The sequence below is a fragment of the Tupaia chinensis genome, unplaced genomic scaffold, assembly GCF_000334495.1.
Source record: "Tupaia chinensis unplaced genomic scaffold, TupChi_1.0 Scaffold000682_1, whole genome shotgun sequence".
Lineage (NCBI taxonomy): Eukaryota > Metazoa > Chordata > Mammalia > Scandentia > Tupaiidae > Tupaia > Tupaia belangeri.
In genome coordinates this window covers 1,461,537-1,484,687 of record NW_006160205.1, presented here as the reverse complement: position 1 = coordinate 1,484,687, position 23,151 = coordinate 1,461,537, and the positions used below count along the sequence as shown (strand labels likewise).

The 23,151-nt window shown below is 42.6% G+C and overlaps 1 protein-coding gene across 2 annotated transcripts in view; it reads right to left on the bottom strand.

Annotated features, from left to right (window-relative positions):
* The window catches only part of EOGT (EGF domain specific O-linked N-acetylglucosamine transferase), a 47,377-nt gene that overhangs the window by 4,809 nt on the left and 19,417 nt on the right, over positions 1 to 23,151 (bottom strand). For both annotated transcript variants that reach the window (XM_006160355.3, XM_027776556.1), the window contains exons 8-15: positions 22,494 to 22,600; positions 17,468 to 17,571; positions 14,479 to 14,571; positions 14,067 to 14,138; positions 13,834 to 13,920; positions 12,976 to 13,044; positions 6,836 to 6,897; positions 1,457 to 1,576 (exon numbers count right to left, since the gene is read on the bottom strand). In XM_006160355.3, coding sequence (XP_006160417.2) covers positions 1,457 to 1,576; positions 6,836 to 6,897; positions 12,976 to 13,044; positions 13,834 to 13,920; positions 14,067 to 14,138; positions 14,479 to 14,571; positions 17,468 to 17,571; positions 22,494 to 22,600 — 714 coding nt within the window. The remainder of the gene's footprint in view (positions 1 to 1,456; positions 1,577 to 6,835; positions 6,898 to 12,975; positions 13,045 to 13,833; positions 13,921 to 14,066; positions 14,139 to 14,478; positions 14,572 to 17,467; positions 17,572 to 22,493; positions 22,601 to 23,151) is intronic.

Sequence of the window (23,151 nt, the reverse complement as noted above, 5' to 3'; positions counted from 1 at the left end):
TGATTTCTCACTTTCTTTCTCTCTGTCTCTCTCTGTCTTCCTGGCAAGTGCACATGCCCTATAGCAAAAACCTCTAAAAAAAAAAAAATGAAACTATAATATCAAAATATACAGACTCAAAGGAGGAAAATTAGCTAATAGAAACTGCTGTTAGTCAAAAACTAAAGATGGGACATGATGTCAAGAGTAAAATTATCAAGGGTTTAGAAGGTCGTGTCACCTTAACTAACAACCAAGTTAGAGGAGTGTCCCGGGCAAAAAGAAGGTCGTGTCATCTTAACTAACAACCAAGTTAGGAGTGTCCCGGGCAAATCACTTACACCCGAGGGCCTCAGTGTCCCCGTGTATGGAACCAGGTAAAGTGAGCACTGGGTCAAGCAGGTGGGTTGTGTATTAGAAACTGCATTATACAGAGACAGTTTCTCTCTTAACTTGGTGTAGACTGAACATCCCTTAATTCAAAAATCCAAAATCCAAAGTCTGAAACTTTTTATGTGCCAACATTATGCCATTACTGAAGCTCCACACCTGACATCATGTGTCCCATTGCAGTCAAAATACTGCATTACAAAGATATTGTATAAAATTACCTTTAGGCTATGTGTCTAGAGTGTATAGGATACATACATGACTTCTATGCTTAGACATGGATCTTAGCACCAAGATACCTCTTTATGAAAATGCAAATATTACAAAATCTCAAAAAAAACCCTGAAATCCAGAACACTTCTGGTCCCAAGCATTTCCCATGAGAGGTATCAACCTGTCCTCATAGTGACTGCAGGAGATACTCAGTTTGAGAGGCAAGTGGGAATGAACTCAGTAAGGAAATCCCACGTTCACACCCCAGACCATGCCGGAGATGGGGAGAGTGGGTCGTCTGCTTACTGTGTGCTCTAACGGGCTGCACACTTTACATTTTTAGCCTTCAGTCCTTTTTCCTTTCCAGACACCTACGTGATATGATTTCTGTGCAATGATTAATATTAAACCTTTTGGGGTCAGCAGATGGCGTGGTGATTAAGGCGCTGGACCCTCCCACATGGTCAACCATGGTTTGAGTCCTGGACCTGGTGGCTTGTTTTCTCACTTTCCTTCTCTCTGTGTGCCTGTCTTTCATTGGTCAAATGAAAGTGACTAAATGAATAAATAGTGATATGATTTCTGTGCAATGATTAATATGAAACCTTTTGGGGTCAGCAGATGGCATAGTGATTAAGGCGCTGGACCCTCCCACATAGCCAACCATGGTTTGAGTCCCGGACCTGGTGGCTTGTTTTCTCACTTCCCTTCTCTCTGTGTGCCTGTCTTTCACTGGTCAAATGAAAGTGACTAAATGAATAAATAAAATTGAATAAAATTTTAAATATTAAGTCTTTTGATAATCAGAATGAAAGTCTTAGCACACATAAAAAGCATTATTACTCTCAGTGTAAAAGGGCCCCCAAACACTTACAGTTCGAATACAGCAGCCCAGTCTGGAAGGAAGAGTAAATGGGTAAGACCCGCTCCGTGCATCCCAATAAAGATGTCCGTGTTGTGTGTGATCTTTAGTTGATCTAAAAATCCAAGTTGTCTGTGAACATACACAACACAGGAGAGATGAAGAGAGAGAAGTGTTATGTTAAATAAGCTCGTAACTCATGGTAACAGTATTTATATAAGTGTATTTCTGACTTAAATCATATCCCATCTTGACATTTTTGTCCATTTCAAGCACAGTCTTATAATTTATAACTTAATTTCTTAACTTAAAACAATTTTTTCTGAGTGCATCTATCTTTTTAGAATTACATACTTTTATATATATTACTTTTTTATTTAATTGGTACAGGGTGTGTGCGCTCACCAGAAAGAAAGAGACACAGAGAGAGAGAGAGAAAGCACCTCCAATCCTTTCTCCCCCAATTCTCTACCTTGTTGGGGGTTGAGGAATGCACTCACAAGGAACTGGCGTATTTTTCAAGCCACCAGGGTCAGGGTTCAGACCACAGCAGCCACATGACATCTGGCTTTCTTAACCACCAGACTATGGCATGGTCTCATTTATTTATTGAATTATTTTATTGAGCTACATTTAATTAATTCATTTTAATTTGACCAGAGAAGGACAGAGTGAGAGAGAGGGAAAGTGAGAAAGCAAGCAGTAGGGTCTGGGACTTGGACCGTGGTTGGCCTTGTGAGAGTCCAGTGCCTTTAACCACCACGCCACCTGCTGGCCCCTATATTTTTATTTTTTAGTTTTTTGCTGTAGGGTACCTGTGCTTGCCAGAGAGAGATAGAAAGGTAAAATGAGGAAGCACCTATCCTGGGGAGATGACCACACCACAATCCCTTCTCCATTCTCTTCTTGGGATTTTGGGCACACATGCACATGCACCGACCATTTTTCAAGCTGCCAGATCTGGGACTTGAACTGTGAAGTTGTCCTTGTGGGACCAAATGGCCCTAACCACCACACCACTGGCTGACCTGACCTCATTTATTTTTAAAGGATACTAATAGCTGTCTTAAATGGAAAAAAAAAATGTTAACATCTGACATCAACAAAACTGCAAAAAGATATAATTAAACTAAAAATTATTATTCAAATCTAGAGAGATACCATTATAAGACAATCAGAGGCCTGATCTCTCTTCATGAAAAGGAAGAATTAGTGGACCAGCTTATGGCCTGGTAGTTCATGCTGCTGGACCCCACAAGGTCAACCATGAGTTTAAGTCTCAGATTCAGTGGCTTGAAAACACACCAGGAGGACCAGCAGTTAGCGTAATGGCTATGTCACTGGCCTCCCACATAGTCGACCATGGTTCGAGTCCGGACTCGGTGGCTTAAACTCACGCCGGGTGCGTGTGCGTGCATGCCCAAGATCCCGAGAGGAGAATGGGGGGGAAGGTTTTTTTGTGATTTCTCACTTTCTATCTCTCTGTCTCTCTGTCTGTCTGGCGAGCACAGGCGCCCTATAGCATAAAACCTCTCCAAAAAAATAATTTAAAAAAACAAAAAATAACACCAGGCAAGTGTGTGCATATGCCTAAATCCCAATGATATGAAAAAATGGAGAAAGGAATATGGTGTGACTATGTCCCATTGGGGGATGTTTTCTTGTTTTTTCTCTCTCCCTGTCTCTCCCTCTCCCTCTCTCCCTGTGAACACATATCCTCTAGCAAATATTAAACTCGGAGATGAGGAGAAGGTTGGAATTTAAGGGAAACTAGCAAGTTTTAAAGAGATGTTAAAACATATTAACACTTGTGAACCAGCAGTTAGTGTAATGGCTATGGCGCGGGACTCCCACAGAGTCGACCGTGGTTCATGTCCCGGACCCGGTGGCTTAAACTCACACCGGGTGCATGTGCGTGTGTGCCCAAGAGCCCGAGAGGAGAATGGAGGAGAAGGGATTGCGGCGTGGCCATTCCCCCTGGGGGGTGATTTCTTGCTTTCTGTCTCTATGTCTCTCTCTGTCTGTCTGGCGAGTGCACGCGCCCTATAGCGAAAATCTCTCCAAAAAAAAAAAAAACATATTAGCACCAAATTGAAAACAACTTCCTTAAGATAATATTTTATTCATATTAGGGCTGCATAAATGTTCTTACTGTCCCAGACAGATGTGCCAACTCTGAACTGAAAATCGGTCCCCCAGAAGGCCACAAAAGTGGGGCTAGGAAGAAATGGAAAAAATGGAATAAAGGTGACACTGAAAAATCATAGTGAACTGTGACATCCAAAGTAAAGAAAAACAAATGATGGAGATTATTTTGAATCTAAGAAGGCAAGGCAAATTCCCTCTTATATAAGCTAACAATAACCAAAAACCCCACAGGATGGGGCCAGCAGGTTCACCTTGTGGTTAAGGTGCTCGACTCCCACATGGCTGACCATGGTTTAAGTCCTGGACCTGGCAGCTTGTTTTCTCACTTTCTCTCTCTCTCTCTCTCTCTGGAATGTGCAGATGCCCTATAGCAAAAATTTAACAACTATAATAATAATAACAACAAATAGGATTAAATAAGTATTTAATAAACACACACACAGGAAAAGAAAGATGATGGTTCCGTGTGTGTCTTACACGTGCCTCAGTCTCTCTGCAAACATGAACTCTGGCCGAGGGAAGGGTGGTTATTCGCCCAGATGAACACACCCCTGGAGCTGCTAGTTGTGGGAGAGCCTGTGGATCAGCACTCACAAATCCCCAGGTTCACGTATTACTGACCTTCCCTCAGAGTGGTAAGATACGAATTTATTGTCATTCTGGTTTCAGGTAGCCTCCCCAGTTCTTTCAGGCTGCTGCTGGGACCCACCTTGGCTCGCGCATTTCTTCAAATGGCAATAAGACCAGTATGATTTATAAAATGATAGTGGCTTGGGACCAGCAGTTAGCGTAATGGCTGTGTCTCTGGATTCCCATGTAGTCGACCGTGGTTCGAGTCCTGGACCTGGTGGCTTAAACTCACGCCGGGCGCGTGTGCGTGCGTACCCAAGATCCCGAGAGGAGAATGGAGAAGGGATTGCGGTGTGGCCATTCCCCCTGGGGGGGTGATTTCTCGCTTTCTGTCTCTCTGTCTCTCTCTGGCGTTCTGGTGAGCACACACGCCCTATAGCAAAAAATCTCCGAAAAAAGAACAAGAACAACAAAAAAAAAAATGACAGTGGCTTTGCCACCTTCAGAGAACAGTTGAAGGTGTGAGATAGGGCAAGTCAAGCCTGACAGTAAGTCTCAATAAATGTTAGCTATTCTTAGAATACAATTGCTATTTGCCTGCAGTCAGTGTCTGAGGTCCTCAAGACAAGAACCATACCGCCCTCCAGAACTGGGTTCCCACCACACAGCTTGGTGGCCAGCTCCTGGTAAATCACTAAATGGTAGATTCACCAAATACGTGAACTAATATATAGGTGCAAAGGTCCTATACCATGGTCTCTGCAATGATGTAGAGTTCTTTTTTAATCTATAGTTTTTGCTATAGAGCATGTGCACTCACCAGAGAGACAGAGAGAGGGAAAGTGAGAAATCACCCCCCCAGAGGGGATGGCCACATCGCAATCCCTTCTACACCACACTGCTCTTGGTTTGAGTCCCAGATGGAACAGCTTGAAAATTACACATGCACCTGGTGTGATTTTCAAGCTGTTCGGTATGGGACTCAAACAAGGCAGTCAGTCATGTGGGATTCAGCTGCCTCAACCTCTGTGTCACCTGCTGGCCCTAGACTTTTTACTTTTTCTTTCTTTCTTTCGTTCTTTTTTTTTTTTTTTATTTTTTTTATTTTTTGGAGAGGTTGTGCTCACCAGAAAGACAGAGAGAGACCAGGAGACAGAAAGCAATGAATCACCCCCCAAGGGGTATGGCCACAACACAATCCCTTCTCCTCTCAGGATCTTGGGCACGCATGCACACGCGCCTGGAGTGAGTTTAAACCACCGGGTCTGGGACTCGAACTGCAGTTGACTACATGGGAGTCCAGCAACATAGCCATTATGCCAATTGCTGGTCTCAGACGTTTTCTTATTTAATATAGAAATAAACTGTTCGGGGCCAGCAGATAGTATGGTGATTGGGATGCTGGACTTCTACATAGCTGATTGTTGTTCAAGACCCAGACCTGGCAATTTCCTTTCTCTCTCTCTTATCTAACTGGATAATAATAAGAATAAATAAATAAAAATAAATTAATAATTCTAAAAAAGAAAAAGGAAATTGTTCATAGTGTAAAATTTTCAAAATAAGAATCTAATTGTGGGTAGGTGAGGAGCAGAGACAAAAGTTTTCAGTTCTCCTTTAGATCTTTTCCTAAACTGCTTGACTTTTCAACCAAGCCCATGTGCTATTTTTAAAGCATTATTGTATTTATATCCACAGGAATTACCAACACGGTGAATGATATGCATATACTGTCTTTCTAGGCCCTTTAGTTGTATCAGAATTTTAAAAGAAGTAAATATTTCATGTTTTAAAAATCTCATTTTATTCTATAACCTTCAAATTATTCCCATAGAAGTTATTTTAGGTCAGAAGTTGAAACCTGGCAGCTAGCATAGCAAACTAGGCCTATTAACTTTTTTTTTTTCATTTAACTTTTGTTATAGGGCATGTACACTTGCCAGAGACACAGAGAGAGGGGCAGTGAGAAATCACCCCCTAGGGGGATTGCCATGATGCAATCCCTTCTCCTCTATTCTCCTCTTGGGATTTTGGGCACCCCCACACAAGCACCTGGTGTGTTTCAAGTCGCGGGTCCAGGACTTGAACTGCAGTTGGGCATGTGGGAGTCCAGCACCTTAATCACTATTCCAACTGCTGACCCTGTTGCCTCCTCTTTATTTTTGGGAGAGGTTTTTACTATAGGGCACGTGTGCTTGCCAGAAAGACAGAGACAGAAAGCGAGAAATCACTCCCCAGGGGGCATGGCCACGATGCAATCCCTTCTCCTCCATTCTCCTCTCAGGATCTTGGGCACATACACTCACGCGCCTGGCATGATTTTAAGCCACCGGGTTCAGAACTCAAACCACAGTCGACTACATGGGAGTCCAGCGACATAGCCATTATGCCATCTGCTCTTCCCTGTTGGCAACTCTTATAAGAGAAATTTCAAATGAAGATCTGGATTCATCACTTCTCTTGAACAACAAGATGTCAGGAACTCGGACACCATGAAACTGAAAAGCAATCGCTCCCTGGGCCCAGGGTCCACTCCTGCTCACTTCATTCACTACTGGTATCATTTGTTCCTTCTAAATCTACAAGTGCCAATGGCTCCATTCAAACCATACTTCTTAACCCCCATTAATTCATTCCAAGCCAAAGCAGCTCTTGAGAATGGTTATTACTTACTTATACTTGTAATCAACGATCCGGACTTCAAAGGTAGACACTGTTTTCAGTGCATTTACAAGCTGCATGAAAAAAGAAACATTCAGAATTTCCTTTCTTCTCCTGTTTTACTTTCCTTTATGAGTCTTAAAATTTCTTTCTTTCTTTTTTTCATTTAACATCTTTCAGGTATTAAATATATCTTAGCCCATTGTTTTGAACCTTAATTGAGTTCAAATCTAGGTTCCACACTGTGAACACATTACTCTACCTCTCTAAAATTCCAATGCTCTGGGATGTTATGAGGCTGAAAGGAAAAAATCCATAGACTCGAAGCACTCAGCATAGAAATACACCAAGTGCTCACTGTTATTAGCGCAGTTTGCTACTTAATCCTTCAACTTTCAACATATTTTGCTGAGCACCCCTTATGTGTCCAGAACTACTTGTTCTAGACATTATGTTGAGGTTTCTTCTCATTCATTGTCTCTTTTTAGATAAACTACTAGCGCTTCAGACTTAATTCTCTGAAAATATGAAGTCTTGGCAGAAAAACGGCTTCAGTATTTCCACATAGAAAAACAATCATTCTTCTAGTAAACAGAAAGTAGCAAAGCATGATTAATCTATTATCAAACACATAGTCACGGTTCTGTATGCCCTCACAATGAGGCCAACTTAATCCATCACTGTGGATTGCCACCATTTGGAAATGTCTGCACTGTGGACTGGTTCCAGGGCCAGGTGGTTAAGGCAGCTGGATCCCATTTAGCTCGCTGTGCACTTGCAGTCCTGGACCCAGTGGCTTGAGAAACGCACTGGGCACATGTGCATGCATGCCCAAAGTCCCCCAAAGGAGGGAGAGATGGTGAAGGGATCGTAGCATGAACGTGCCCTATGGCGTGGGTCGATTCCTCCTCCTCTCCCTCACTCTCTGTCTTTGTCTCTCTCCGGTGAATGTAGGCACCCTCTGGAACAAAAAGGAAAGGGAGAAATTTCCGCACTTGAAGGATGTCACCATGTGGCATACACTGTACTAAACAGCGCTCACAGTGATATTAAATACCACTGATTATGCACACATTGTGTGGCATTTCCAAGTGCTTTAGATTTATGTCGCTTAATTCTCGTAAAAGTCATATCAAGTACGTATCATTATTAGCCCATTTTAGAAGCAAGACAACAGAGGCTTAGACAAGTTAATTTTCTCAGCATTCCCAGCTCACCAAAGCAGAGCCAAAATTAAATCTAGGTCTTCCGATTCCTGGTATTTGTGTCTTTAACCAATGCACTTTACCCTCCATTCATAGAAGGCAACGAGCCGGATGGGACATAGCAGAGGGTGGGGGATGGGGAATCAAGGATGGCAAAACAAAAGGCAAGGTATGCAGGACATAAGAATTGGAAAATTATTTGCTGAGAACATGTATGTTGATGTGCTTGATTGAGCCAATGCACAGGGTATTTTGGATGGAAAATTCATTTGTGTGTTGTGATGGTGTATAGTGAATTAATGTAGAAAATGAATAAATTTTTAAAGATAAATAAATAAATAAACTGAAAAAAAAAAGAAGGCAACGAGCCGTCACCACAGCCTAATCCTTGCCTTGTTCCACACACACACACACACACACACACATAATTATAAAACGAAAGTTTCTCTCTTCAGACAGCCCCTGGCCTCTATGAAGATACCGCTTACCTCAAAGAGTTGAAAGAGTGAGGACAGAAGGTCAGAATCCCATTTTCCAGGACAGAGTTAATCAGATGGCATTAGCCGTGGTCCTTTAATGAATGTGCCCACATAAAAGGAATCACATACCTCTGAGCATCCACAGCGAACTGGCTCTTTTCCAGGATTTCTAGTTCTACCAAAGAGGTGGCCCTATCCCTTCTAATATGACCGCGAACACCCTGAGGTTAGCAGGATTCCACAGACTATCATTTAATTAGGGCATTTGGGTTTTATTAACTAGTCACTAATCAAAGTTTAGTCCAAGGTGCTTTCTTTCCAGGTCGGCAGCTGACTTTTCAAGTGAGGTCTAGTCCTTGGGAGATGAGCAGCCAGGTGGGTGTTCCTGGAGTGGAGCAGGAGCTGAATGACCAAGTCTCGCCGTTGGGCACCATCGTGCCAACAGTCTGCAAGGATGGTCTACAAACACCAAGCCTGCACTGTCACACATATCAGAGCTACCCCTTAGGTCTTATAGGTCTTCTTTCATTATTCTATGTTTCTGTTTCTTTTTGTTTTTCTTTTCCTTCCTTTATCTTCAGATTTTTGCTACAGGGCATGCATGCTCACTGGAGAGAGACAGAGACAAAGAGAGAGGGAAAGCGAGAAAAGCATCCCCCAGGGGGATGGCCTTGCTTCAATTTCTTCTCCTCTAGTCTCTTATCGGGATTTTGGGCACACACACACACACACACACACACACACACACACACACAGAACCAGCATATGTTTTAAGCCGAAGGGTCAGGGACTTAAATTGAGGAGTCAGCAACGTGGGACCCAGCCGCCTTGACCACCATAGCTTCCGCTGCCCCTCTCACAGGACTTCTTTACAACTCGGTGCTGTTCCTTATCCGGCCTTCCCAATGGGCTGCGAACAGAGGCAGATTCAGCCTCCCAAGGTCTAGCGTTAGAGCAGCTGAACACTGTTAGAAAGCAGGCTCGGACCCAGCCCACCTTGACGGCCCCTTCCTCTACTCACTACCTGGGTGGCCTTGGATGTTATTTACCCTCTAAGCCTCGATGTCCTTGCATAGAAGAGAGAACGCTAATAAAATTCCTAAAAATAAATAAATAAACAAACAAACAAACAAAAATAAAATTCCTATCTGTGGGTTTGCTGGGAAGGCTGGAGAACAAAAAGCTTGGGGGCGGGGGGGGGCACAGAGAAATACACTCGGCACAAAGGAGCGCTCAGAAGGTGTTACTTGTGTCCCTGTACACTACTGATCTGTTGGCTTTTGAAGCTGCTCAGGTATCTCCTCCCACAATGCACTATTTCATACCTCTTTACTTTTGGGTCTTTAAACACGTACACGTGCACACGTGTGCTCACACACACACACACACACCAACACTGCTCATTTCTTCCGTTCACATAGCTTATAATCAACACTCATTAGGCCGTGTCTTGTGCCCTCCATAATCCATGTGGACCTCGGGAAGAGATGCCAATTACATGATTTCGAACACTGTGTTAGGTACCCAGAGTGACCTGTGTAAAGCATTTTACCCAAAACCTGCTTCCACTTCCCTCTTACTAAGTTCATTCCATCACTTCCCCTTGACTGCCCTAACTGAAAGCCTATGACTCTTGACACTGGTCCTGACCTCACCTAATGGGATAGTGTACATTCCAATTTCCTCCGTTCACATAGCTTATAATCAACACTCATTAGGCCGTGTCTCGTGCCCTCCATAATCCATGTGGACCTCGGGAAGAGATGCCAATTACATGATTTCGAACACTGTGTTAGGTACCCAGAGTGACCTGTGTAAAGCATTTTACCCAAAACCTGCTTCCACTTCCCTCTTACTAAGTTCATTCCATCACTTCCCCTTGACTGCCCTAACTGAAAGCCTATGACTCTTGACACTGGTCCTGACCTCACCTAATGGGATAGTGTACATTCCAAAAGGAGGTGTCGTAGGCTCTAGCTCCAAAAGGTATCTCGAATCCATGTATCTGGGCTTCCCTTCTATCATCGTGGTCATCAGACTCTCCTCTGGACCACAGAGTCTCCTAGTCAATCTCCCTGCTCCTGCTCTGGCAACCAGAGTGATTTAAAAATCGGTCAGTCATGTCCTAGTGTATTTTTTTCCTTCTATTTGCTACCATAGCAAATTGCCACAAACGTAAGCAGCTTACAACTACCTAACTTATGGGGCCAGGTGGTGGTGCATGGGTGGTCCTAGGTGTGAGTCTTGGGACCTCCAAGTATGCATGTGCCTGTGATCTGGACCAGCTGAAACTGGGGGTGGGTTATGGTCTGAGGAGCTCTGTTGAGGGTGCCTCCCCTCTCTGACAGAGAAATAGACACGCAATCTTTATAAACATATGCACATATTTTTCCTCTTAAACTTCTGTAGGATTGAAGACTGACATGGGTGACAATGGGCTAAAGCCAGGGTACCTGAATTGGACTCCTCCCGGAGGCTTGGGAGGACCCATTTCCTTGCCTTTTTGGCTTTTGAAAGCCGTCCATATTTTGAGGCTGGAGGATCCCTTCTTCTTCTTCAAAGATGTATCTCTAGACCTGCTTCCTCCACTGTGTCCTTTGAGGACCGTCTTTCCTGCCTCCCTCTCCTACTTTTAAGAAAATGATGAGCTAAGAGCTATCAGTGAGAAGAATCCAGCTAAGAAAGAGCTTTCTAGGCAGAGGGAAAGGTTCTCTGGTAGACAGAGTTGAAGACTCATTTGTGATGACATGGGGCCTATGCAGATAATCCAGGAATTCCCTGCTTCAGGCCAGCTAGTTAGCAACCATAATTCTATCTGCAACCTCCATTTCCTTTGCTGTGTAACCCACCTAGTCACAGGTTCCAGGGACTGGAGGAGAGCAGGTGACATCATTCTGCCTACCAACTCTGCTTAAAACCTACAGTGGCTTCCTCTCACATGGAAAAACACCCATCTCCCCAGCAGGTCTAGGAGGCAGGTCTGTAACCTCCCTGTACCACGTGTGACTTCTCGGAGTCTTCCAGTACATCTGAGTCCTCTCTCCCAACACCGTAGCCCTGCAAGTGTTCTCTCCATTGCTGGAACCCCTAAAGCTCAGGCCTGCCCAGGAGGCTCCTTTCCTGCTACCTGCTTCCCTGGTTAGGTCTCGGTCCAAGCCTTGCTTGACTGCCTTCCCTTCCCATCCTCGCCCCTGCTCCCCATTCCACATCCTTACCTGACATCGCCTAACTTAGCAACGTATTTACTTATTTCTTGTCTCTCACCTCTAAGGTGCAAGTTCCATGAGGGAGGGGCCTTCGTGGTCTTTTTCTCTGCTATATCTCCAGGGCCTAGCACATGGCTGGCATAGAGCAGGTGCTAAGCATGCTTCTGAGGAACAAATCTTACAACCATAAGGCTATCTTCAAGCCACGAGGTTGCAGGTAGGAGCCTTACATAGAGATCTTGTGAAGGTTACATATAACTTATTAGTTGGTGCTGTTGAAGTGAGTTGGGCTGCCTAAGATTGAATGATTTCTTTTATTTTTTTTTAAGAATTGTTTATTTAATTTTATTTATTCATTCATGTATTATTATTTTTTTAATTTGAGCAGGGAGAGACACAGAGAGAAAGAGAGGGCAAGTGAGAAAGCAAGCAACCAGGTCCAGGATTCAAACTGTGGTTGGCCATGTGGGAGTGTCCAGCACCTTAACCACCATGCCACCTGCTGGCCCCATAAGACTGAATGATTTCTAAGACACGTTGTCATGTAAGAGGATGCAGACTCTTCCAATTAACTTCATGCTGGATCCACAGGATTGCCGCAAAGCACCAACCATCTTCCCAAAGATACTCTTGCATTTTTGCTACTAGTGTGTCTACAGAGCAAATGTTTAGCAAGCAATGGCAGTAAAGGCAGAACTCAGGCGTGTTAGTCTCTACTTCTATTCTGAATGTTTGCAGATGTTCATCTAACATACAGTGATCTAATACGTATACGATATGGAAAAACTTGTTTGTGCAAAAGGTGGTTTGGTGACTTCCACTAGAAATTCAAATACAATAAATGAACTAAGGGTAAGCATTAGCTAACAGTTTCAAAGCCTTTTAAAAAATTTATCAGCAAGTGTGTGTGCGCTCACGAGAGAGAGAGAGATTATCAGCAAGTGTGTGTGCGCTCATGAGAGAGAGAGACAAAGAAGAGAGAAGGAAAAAGCACTCCCCAATGGGGCATATTCACACCTCAATCCCATCTCCTCCACCCTGTTGGGATTAGGGACACACATGTGTGTACACTCATTTTCAGGCTACTGAGCCAGGATCTGAACAGCAGTTGGCCATGTGGGGTCCAGCTCCTTTAATCTCTAGGCCATGGATGGGGTTAGCCCAAATCAGAGCTTTTAATGTAATGTAAAAGAATATAAAGCACATTAATTATAGGAAGCTAAATTCAATATGACAATATTAACAATGCATACTCAACTAACCTCATTTTGGTTTAGTATTTTCCGGTATTCTGTGCTCCGTGCAAGAATAGTGACTCGAATTTTTCCATCCTGTAATCAAAATGAAAAGGTAAAATAATGCTATAAATGCCAGAACAGATGAAGGAATATCTGAACTTAAAATGTAATTTTCACAAAGAGATGAAACTCAAAAAGGATATATTTACAGAACTACCTGTATTATTATTATTTTTTTAATTAACAGAGGGCAGGTGTGCTTACTGGAAGGAGACAGAGAGAGAAAGAGAGAGAGAGAGAGAGACATGAGAAAGCAACCCATGGAGAATGGCCATGCCACAATCCTTTCTCCCCCATTTATCCCCAGTTTTGGGATTCTGGGCACACGCACACATAAATGCCCAGTGTGTTTCTTAACCCACCGGGTCCAGGACTCAGACCACATGGTCAGCCATGTGGGATCCAGCTCACACAACCACCAGGCCACTAGCTTCCCAGCTGTATTACTTTTTAGCCTGATCCCTTCACCTTCTTTCAGGGATAAAAATGGACCTACTTTAGACACAGAGCAAAATGTTTCATTACGCTGTTCTGGGTAGTTGGTTGTGTGAATTTTCTGACAAAGTTCATATGAGGATTTAGGAGATCATGGGCAAGATATGACCAAAGAGAGGGCAAAGAAAAGGAGAGGCTAAAGCACAGTCTGGTAATACCCCCTACTGAATCTTCCGTAGGCTGCTCACACCCGATTTCACAGGACTCCAGTAAGAAAACTTGTAACACAGGAAACGGTCTCGTGATTCTTTTTCCGCAAAGGTGATATCGATTTTTATTAGGGATGAAAAAGTAAGCCCACCTCAGAACCCCTCACGTATCCATTACCTCGGGTCCCTCCTGTGTGATATTCAGTCTGTGAAGCACATGCTGAGAAAATGCCCTGAATAATCCAGTGTTTTGACAGCCAGATATCTAAAACAAAAACACCAGTTCACAGGACAATGGATACTTTTGCATTACAATGTAAGATGCTGACAAGTTACTATAAATGTAACCTTAAAATCTATTAAGCATAAAGTCTTATGAAGATGAATGTTGACAGGAGCCATCACACTTACCAGAGGAGTGTTATAGAACAGCCCGTAGCGCATGCGGGGGAGCAATGAGAAAACAGCTTCTTTAAAACATACCTAGGAAGGAAGATATTTTAAAAGACAAGAGAATATAATTTGCACCCTTCACACAAAAATAGCACTTATAATTTTGAAGCCTAAGTCTTGATTAATCTCCACTTTGCATTAAGATGGTCTGAACAGCAAACTATTTTATTCAAACTGAATAAAATTCAAAGTTTTAGAAATCTCAGAGTTTTAAAAAGCTACAAAGTTAACATTAAAGATACTAGTTATAATAAAACTAAGAAGTCAGAAATCTATGGCAATAGCTACTAGAAACAAACTTTAAATGTTTACTTTATGAGTAAGTCATCTGCCCGTGACAGCTATAGACATTTCAGTAAAGTTTCCATACCCTTTTGGAATCGTAAGTTTTCAAATGTATTACATCGTAATCTGTAAATGCTTTCCATGTCTCAGCGAAAAGGTCACCATATCCATAAGAGCTCTGGAGACAGAAACAAAGTAAGTTAGAGCTAAAGAAGGATAAAAGCAGGTGGCATAGTGGCTAAGGCACTGAACTCCCTACATGGCTGACTGAGGTTCAAGTCCTGGATGAGGTGGCTTGCTTTCTTGCTTTCTCTCACTTTCCCTTTCTAGTGAGTGCATGTGCCCAAGAGCAAATATAAATAGTAGTAATAAATAAAATTAAGTAAACAATTCTTTAAAAAGAAAGAAGGATACAATATGCTTTCTAAAGATGCAACAAAATACCCAAATCTGCCTGAGTGCTAAAAAGTAATGCCCCTGGCTTTTCTTCCCTGGCTGTTTGAGAAGAGGCCATCATCTTTATGACACAGTAATTATCTGAATCAGGAAATTCATGACCAACTGAGGGGAAGGGACTGCAGCATGGCCATCCCCTCTCAGGGGTGATTTCTCGCTTTCTGTTTCTCTGTCTCTCTCTGTCTTTCTGGTGAGGTCACGTGCCCTATAGCAAAAATCTCTCAAAAAAAAAAATAAATAAAATAAAAAAAAGGAAGAAAGAAAAGAAAAGAAAAAGAAAACTTCAGAGCAACAAAATGGTTTGGGAGTTTAACGTGAAAAATATAACGAATGTTAACTCTATGAAATGTTCTCCCAGGCCGGCAGGTGGCGTGGTGGATAAAGGTGCTGGACTCCCACGTGGGCAACCACCGTTCAAGTCCTGAACCTGGTGGCTTGCTTTCTCACTTTCCCTCTCTCTCTCTGTCTGTCCAATCAAACTGAAAAATAATAATAATAAATAAAGTTAAATAAATAAATTTTTTTAAAAAGAAATTTTCTCCCTCTTGACTAACAAATATAATGTGATCACTCCCCATTAATGCTGGTAACAAGAGTGATAAGAGTACCGGCACCTGGCACACTGGCTGTTCCACACACTGCTCTGAGCACCTGACATTATTACCTCACTCAGTTGCCCCACAAACCCCCGGGGCTAGGTCATATCATTTGCCTTATTTGAGAGGTGAGGAAATAGACACACTTTCAAGTAACTCACTTAAACCACAGAGCTAGGGAGTCGTAGGGCCTGGGGTGAAATCCAGCCCATGGTTCTAGACTTCATACTCCTACACTCCTGCTGAGGGTGGCTTCTCAAAGGGAAATAGTTCTTTCTGGTGAATTTACCAAATGCATTTCCTTTTTGAAAAGCAGAAGTTAATTATCAGCTCTAGCAGCTAGGAAGATCAGTTAACTTGAAAATGGTATAACTGAAGTTATAAAATTCAGGCAATAAAAATAATATGTACAGGGACCAGCAGTTTAATGGCTATGTCACTGAACTCCCATGTGGTTGACCACAGTTTGCGTCCCGGAACCGGTGGCTTGGACTCATGCTGGGCGCGTGTGCATGCGTGCCCAAGATCCCGAGAGGAGAATGGAGGAGAAGGGATTGCGGTATGGCCATCCCCCGTGGGGTGATTTCTCGCTTTCTGTCTCTCTGTCTCTCTCTGTCTTTCTGGCAAGTGCATATGCCCTATAGCAAAAACCTCTCAAAAAAAAAAAATGTGTATGTACTGTAAGATTACAGTCAAGTCTGGGGGAGGGTTATACCTTTCGTGCATCATGTTCATATCTTTCTCTCTTTATAGAATTTTTTTCAGATCTTGAAAATTCTATGTGGCACCTATTGGAGTTATTGCAAAATTATTGAGAACTGCTAGATGTGGTGAGGAGGAAAAAAAACCTATTCCTTCCCCTGATGTTTCTCCAGTGCCGTTTTAATAAAGGCCCTTTCCACATCCTCTAAAATGAAACACCCTTATTCTGGCTCAATACTAAATAAAAGGCGATTAAAAGAAGTACTTTTAGACATTTTCTTGGAATAAGATACCTCAAATAAAATGTCTTTGAAAGGAAATGTTAGTCATAAAATGTAGTAATCCTGACAGACCCCGTCTCAGGGAAATCATGCTTTACTCAATAATAACACTTCTCATTCCCATTCTCTGCCATGAGGGAAGGAGCGGCTTCCTCTCACTTTCATGTGGAAGAGTACTTGGATATTCTAGTCCAGCCTGGTGGTCCACGCGGGTGCCACTGCACAGTGCTGAGGCCATGTGGTAGGCCCAGGGCAGACCCTAGCCCACCCTAAACAGGCTGGGCGCGGTACTGGGTACCTGTGGCCCTCACTAATGGAGAGGCTGGGCAAGAGGACTGCATGGTGGAGAGGCCCTGTCCAAAAGACCTCTCTTTTTTTCTAACTCCTATTCTTATTCTCTGTCATTGAGAAAAAAAATTTTTTTTGTGGGGGGAGAGGTTTTTGCTATAGGGCATGTGCGCTCACCAGAAAGACAGAGAGACAGAAAGACAGAAAGCAAGAAATTACCCCCTGGGAGGATGGCCATGTTGCAATCCCTTCTCCTCCATTCTCTTCTCTGGATGTTGGGCACACACGCACACGTGCCCGGTGTCAATTTAAGCCACCAGGTCCGGGACTTGAACCTCGGTCAGCTACATGGGAGTCCAGCAACATAGCCATTACGCTAACTGCTGGTCCCCTGAAATGATTACTTTTTAAAAAACCTTGCTATAGGGCACAAGCACTCCCTGAAGAGAGAAAGAAGGAGAGAAAGTGAGGAAGCATCCCCAGGAGGATGACCAAGCTGCAATCTCTTCTTCATTCTCCTCTTCGGATTTTGGGTACAAAAGCCCAGAGTGTTTTTCAAGCCCTAGGTCCAGGTCTCGAACTACGCTGTTGGCTATGTTGGATCTAGCCACCTCAACGACCACACCAACAACTGGCCCAGCGTGTGCATATTTAAATGCAAGTCTTAGAAAGTTCTGTTGCACAAGATCAGAATCACAGAGTGAGAACAAGGCAAAGGCAGACCTGAAGCAGAGAGCACGTTCTCACTTACGGTGTCCCACATCACGACGTACACGTCTGTGCTGAACGAATTATTAACGTGCTGCGTGATGTACAGATTGATGAAATCACAGAAGTGGTGATACATGTTAACACCTAGAGTTAGAAAAAAGACATCTGTGTTAATTAACCCCCAAAGAGCGCAACTGAACAATTTTGATTCTACCCCATCTACTTAACAGTTTGAGGGACTTTTTTAAAAAATTATTTATTTTTTTTATTGTCATCGTAATCTTCTTTATATTACATTGGATTGCATATAACTTTACAGTGTATTACATTACTTTTTCAAAAGGGAATGCCATGCATGTCAGTCAGTACAGAGACATTAATCTCCCCACTTCATCATTCACAGTTTGATGGACTTTTCAATGAAATAAAGGGAGAAAAAAGCTAGTGTTTTTCCAAACATGAAATGGTCCTCAATTTGCAAACTGACTGGGTTCAAAAATTCACTTTAAGGGGCCAGCAGATGGCATAGTGGCTCCTTGCTGGTCTCCCACATGGCCGACTGTGGTTCAAGTCCCAGACCTGGTAGCTTGAAAATCATACTGGGTACATGAGCATGCATGCCTAAGATCCTAGGAGGATAATGGAGGAAAAGGGATTGCGGTGTGGCTATGCCCACTGGAGGGTGATTTCTCACTTCCCCTTTTACTGTCTGTCTCTCTCTCCAGTGAGCATACACACTCTATGGCAAAAACCTCTAAAAACAAACAAACAAACAAATTCACTTTAAAATGGCTTATTTAGAAATCAAGAATGTATTTTTCCCATATACACCAAGTAACAAATGATCATTGTTCCCTGAAGAAGAGTAGAAATATGGGGTCATGTAGATTTATCATTATCTCTTTTGGTCATTTATTTATTTTATATTTTTAAAGAATTCTTTAATTTTATTTAATTATTATTATTATTTTTAAATTTGACCAGAGACAGGCAGAGGGAGAGAGAGAAAGTGAGAAAGCAAGCTGCTAGGTCCGGGACTTGAACCATACTTGGCTATGTGGGAGTCCAGCACCTTAACCACCATACTACCTGCTAGCCCCACTTCTTTATTTTTTTAACAGTTTTTATTTATTTGTTTGTTATTATTTTTTTAACTTGCTATAGGGCATGTGCACTCCCCAGAGAGAGATAGTGAGAATGAAAGAGAGAGGTGAGAGAAAGAAAATCAGAAAACAAGCAACCTGATCTGGGACTTGAACCACAGTCAGCCTTGTGAGAGTCTAGCACCTTAACCAACAGCCCACCTTCTAGCCCCATGATCATGTATTTTTAAAGATCAATTAAGCGACACCCGTTCATCATGGAAACAATGGCAATGATGATGACTATGAACATTTTGGTAGTTTTCATTCTTGCCTTTTTTCCCTATTTCATCACAACTTATACCCTCTTTGGGAGAATATTAACCTCTGAAAAGAGCTAAATGCCTTATGTTCCAATCGAAAGAGCACCAACTCTGAGGTCAGAAGAACTGGGTCAAATTTCATCTCAGTCATTCCCAAACGACATTCTCAGAAAAGTTAATAAAGTCCCTAAGCTTGAGCTTCTCTGCTAGAAATGAGAAAATTACACCTGAGAGCCAGCATTGCCATAGAAACCCCAAAACAATGTACCTCGAAATGTCCATCCCCGTGTCTGGCACACAGTAAGACGGAGGGAAGACTAGCTGGAGCTGTGGTTACCACTGTTTGTAAGTTCATATTCCCGTCATTCAGGGAAACAGAACATGCACCCTCTCGACACAGGAACGCAGGGCCCCGTGTTCAACCTGGACAGCCACACACCAAATGGGATGGGATAAACGCTAAGAACCGGCATTTAAAACGTGCTTTTTTTTTTTAGAGTCAGGGGGAGAGGAGGAAGCATCCCCCCATAGAGAATGCTCATGCCACAATCCTTTCTTTTTCATTTCTCCCTCCTTTCAGTGTTGGCGCCCACACACATGTGCCCAGCGTTTCTCAAGCTGCCAGGTCTGGAACCACCAGGTTATAGAGGCAGCCCTGAAACATTCATTTTAAAAGAGGAAAAATGTTGTAAAGAAAAAAGACCGATTCTCAAAAGCAGAAATCATAAAATATTCTGACTTTGTTGTCACAGTGAATAATAATGTTGCGTGTCAGGAAATAAGAGTAAAAATTAGGAGCCATGCTGGCGTGGTGGTTGAGGCACTGGATTCACACGTGAAATTAAATATTAAAAAAAAAAACAGTAAAAGCTACTCAGTTTTTTTCAGGCTGTTACCTTGGATGAATGTTTGGAAGGGCTAAGTTTTTCACCCAGAAATATGTTGGCAAGGGACCAGCAGGTAGTGTAGGGGCTATAGCACTGGACTCTCACATGGTCGAACATGGTTCATGTCCCAGACACGGCAGCTTAAAACTCATGCGGAGTGCATGGGCATGTGTGCCCAAAATCCCGAGAGAAGAATGGAGAAGAAGGGATTGCGGTGTGGTCATCTCCCCTGGGAGGTGATCTGTCGCTTTCTGTCTGTCTGTCTCTGTCTCTCTGGCAAGCGCACATGCCCTATAGCAAAAATTTCTCAAGATAAAAAATAATAATAATAATAAAAATGTTGGCAAAGAGCATATTTTCATAATAACAATACTAAAGTTTTATTAGAATCCATCCTCTCCTCCCAAGTTAGGTACACAGCACACATGAGCTCTCTCACAGAACATGCAGCAATTTCCTACACTTACTGGGGATGTAGCATGCACTGTAGAGTGCTTTGTGGGGACCAGCAGTTGGCATAATGGCTATGTCACTGGACTCCCATGCAGTAGACCACAGTTCGAGTCCTGGACACAGTGGCTTAAACTCATGCTGGGTGCATGTGCATGCATGCCCAAGATCCTGAGAGGAGAATGGAGGAGAAGGGATTGCAGTGTGGCCATCACCCCGGTGGGAGATTTCTCACTTTCTGTCCTCTCTCTCTCTCTTTCTGGTGAGTGCACGCACCCTATAGCAAAAACCTCTCAAAAAAAAAAAAAAAAAGAAAAGAAAAAAAGAAAAGAAAAAAAAGGAAGAGAGTGCTTTGTGCTACCTGGATGTCAAAATGAAGAGAGCATAGGCTCCGTCGTCAAGAAATGTACTAGCAGTGCATCTCATTCTACAGAATGCTCATTCTCCGAAGGTAAGAGATAATATAAAGAGGAAAACTGGAGCCAGCCCTTGGTCTGATGGCTAAGGCAGCCAGATTCCACATGGCCAATTGCAAAATCTGAATCCTAGACCCAGTGACTTGAGAAACACACCATGTGTAAGTGTGTGTGTGTGTGTGTGTGTGTGTGTGTGTGTGTGTGCATGTGCACTCAAAATCTGGAAGGAGGAAGAAATGGAGGAGAAGCGATTGTGGTGTGACCACGACCCACAGAGGGTGCTTATTTGCTTTCCTTCTCTCTCTGTCTCTCTGGCACGCACATGAATGGCACCCTCTGACAAATTATGAAAAAAAAAGAAAGAAAGAAAGTAAACTTGGGTGACAGCGTAAGTTAGAAGAAGAGTTATGAAAATAGGAAAGAAATGGCACGTGTCGAGCCTGGCCTATTATTCGTACTTTGTGTGTTTTATTGCATAAGCATCGACATAAATTGAGCAGCTCACGCAGACGCGCCTCTTTTATAGGCAGATCACAGCGCCGTGTTTGCATATTTAAATTTGCATATTTTAAAAACGAGTCAGAACCTCAAACATAGCATTTTTACTTGCTCTCATTTCAAAAGCTTAAACTTGTCTGAGTTCTGAATCTAATACTCTGTAACAAAAGAATTATGACTTCTGAAGGCAAGCACATTAAAACAGTGATCAATAAATTATGGGAATTCTGAAATATTCGTGACAGGGGGCTCTCTATTTCACTGGAAGCCCAGCCTCTCGTGAATTTTGATAGGGCAGCACAATAATCTCCATCGCTCATAATAAAAGAGAAAATGTAGTACGATCTGCACTTTTCCTCTTCAGTCGTTTACGAATTAGAACTGTGTTTGCAAATTGAGAGTCAGATGCTATAGGCATAAATGGGAATATATTTTGAATTTTAATTGTTTTCAAGAATCTACTGCAGCGGTAACCTGCAGAAGATTTTAAAGTTCACTTTAGTCAAGAAACAATTTTTTTTTGAGAATTATTTTATTTTTGTATATTATTAACTTTTTTTTTTTTTTGGACCAGAAACAGAAAGAGAAGGAAAGTGAGAGAGCAAGCCACCAGCTGCAGGACTAGAACCAGGGACGGCCCTGGGGAGTTCAGGACCTTAACTACCACACAACCTGCTGACCCCAGTCAAGGAAATGATATGAGAAAGTGTGCAGTGGAGGTCATTTCTTTGCTACTCATAGATTATATATGGCTTTTATAAAAATATTAGTTAAATACAATCTATATCAAGTGATTACAGAGAAAATAGAAGGGGCAAATTTAGCTATAGAAGGTGTATACACGCCTTCTTCTCTCATCTTTTGGTTTGGACTGAGTTACTTGATATCTATGGAAAGGTTTCTTCTAAAATACAAAAGGTATAAAGTAATGGAAAATTCAAACTAGTTCACCTATTTCTTTGAAGAAGAGAGATAAAAGCAAATCTACTGATGGTCATACCGTTTCCAAAACATTCATAGAAAATTATTGTACATATACATACATATATACATATTCATACATATATATATATATATAGTACTCTGTATAGAATTGCTATGCACACACACACACAAAGGAACACTGGGACCAGTAGATGGCGTAATGGTTACATTGCTGGACTCCCACCTAGTCGACCATGGTTTGAGTCCCAGACCCAGCACTTTAAGACTCATGCAGGGTGCATGTGCATGCATGCCCAAAGTCCCGAGAGAAGAATGAATTGCAGCGTGGCCACCCTCATTGGGGGATAATTTCTCACTTTCTGTCTCTCTGTCTCTTTGGTGAGCACATGTGCCCGATAGCAAAAAAGGAACAAAGTTTTATTAACCAATATATATATATTTATAAAAGAGAAGTTAACTTCTTACCTGCATCTAATTTCATGAAATATGTTGGTTTTTCAATAACAATGTCACACTGAACATCTTCTATAGGTCTGAAGTTGAGCTGGGTATAGCTTTGTAGCTCTGCAAACCTGGAATTATGAATTAGAATATGATTTCTCTTTTTTCCTTTTTTTAAGAGAGATTTCTTTTGCTATAAGGCATGTGCACTTGCTGGAGAGACAGAGAGAGACAGAAAGTGAGAAATCACCCCTAGGAGGTATGGCCATGCTGCAATCCATTCTCCTCCATTCACCTCTTGGGATTTTGGGCATGCATGGCATGTACCCAGCATGGCCTGTGTCAACTGTGTTTCTAGCAACATGGCTTCTGATTTAAAAAGGCAGTTTTTAGACCTCCCTGAAATCAACGACTCTTGGAACCAGGTGTGTCCCTCATGGGGCTCCTAGGGCTTTGCCAATGCAGTTTTGCAGAGACCTTGGCCTCTGTGAGACACCTGGCTCATCAGTCCAGACAGCTCCCAGTGGCTTAAACTAATGCCAGGCACATGTGCGTGTGTGCCCAGGATCCCGAGAGGAGAATGGACAGGAAGGGATTGCAGTGTGGCCATCCTCCCTGAGGGGTGATTTCTCCCTTTCTGTCTCTCTGTCTTTCTGGTGAGTGCACATGCCCTATAGCAAAA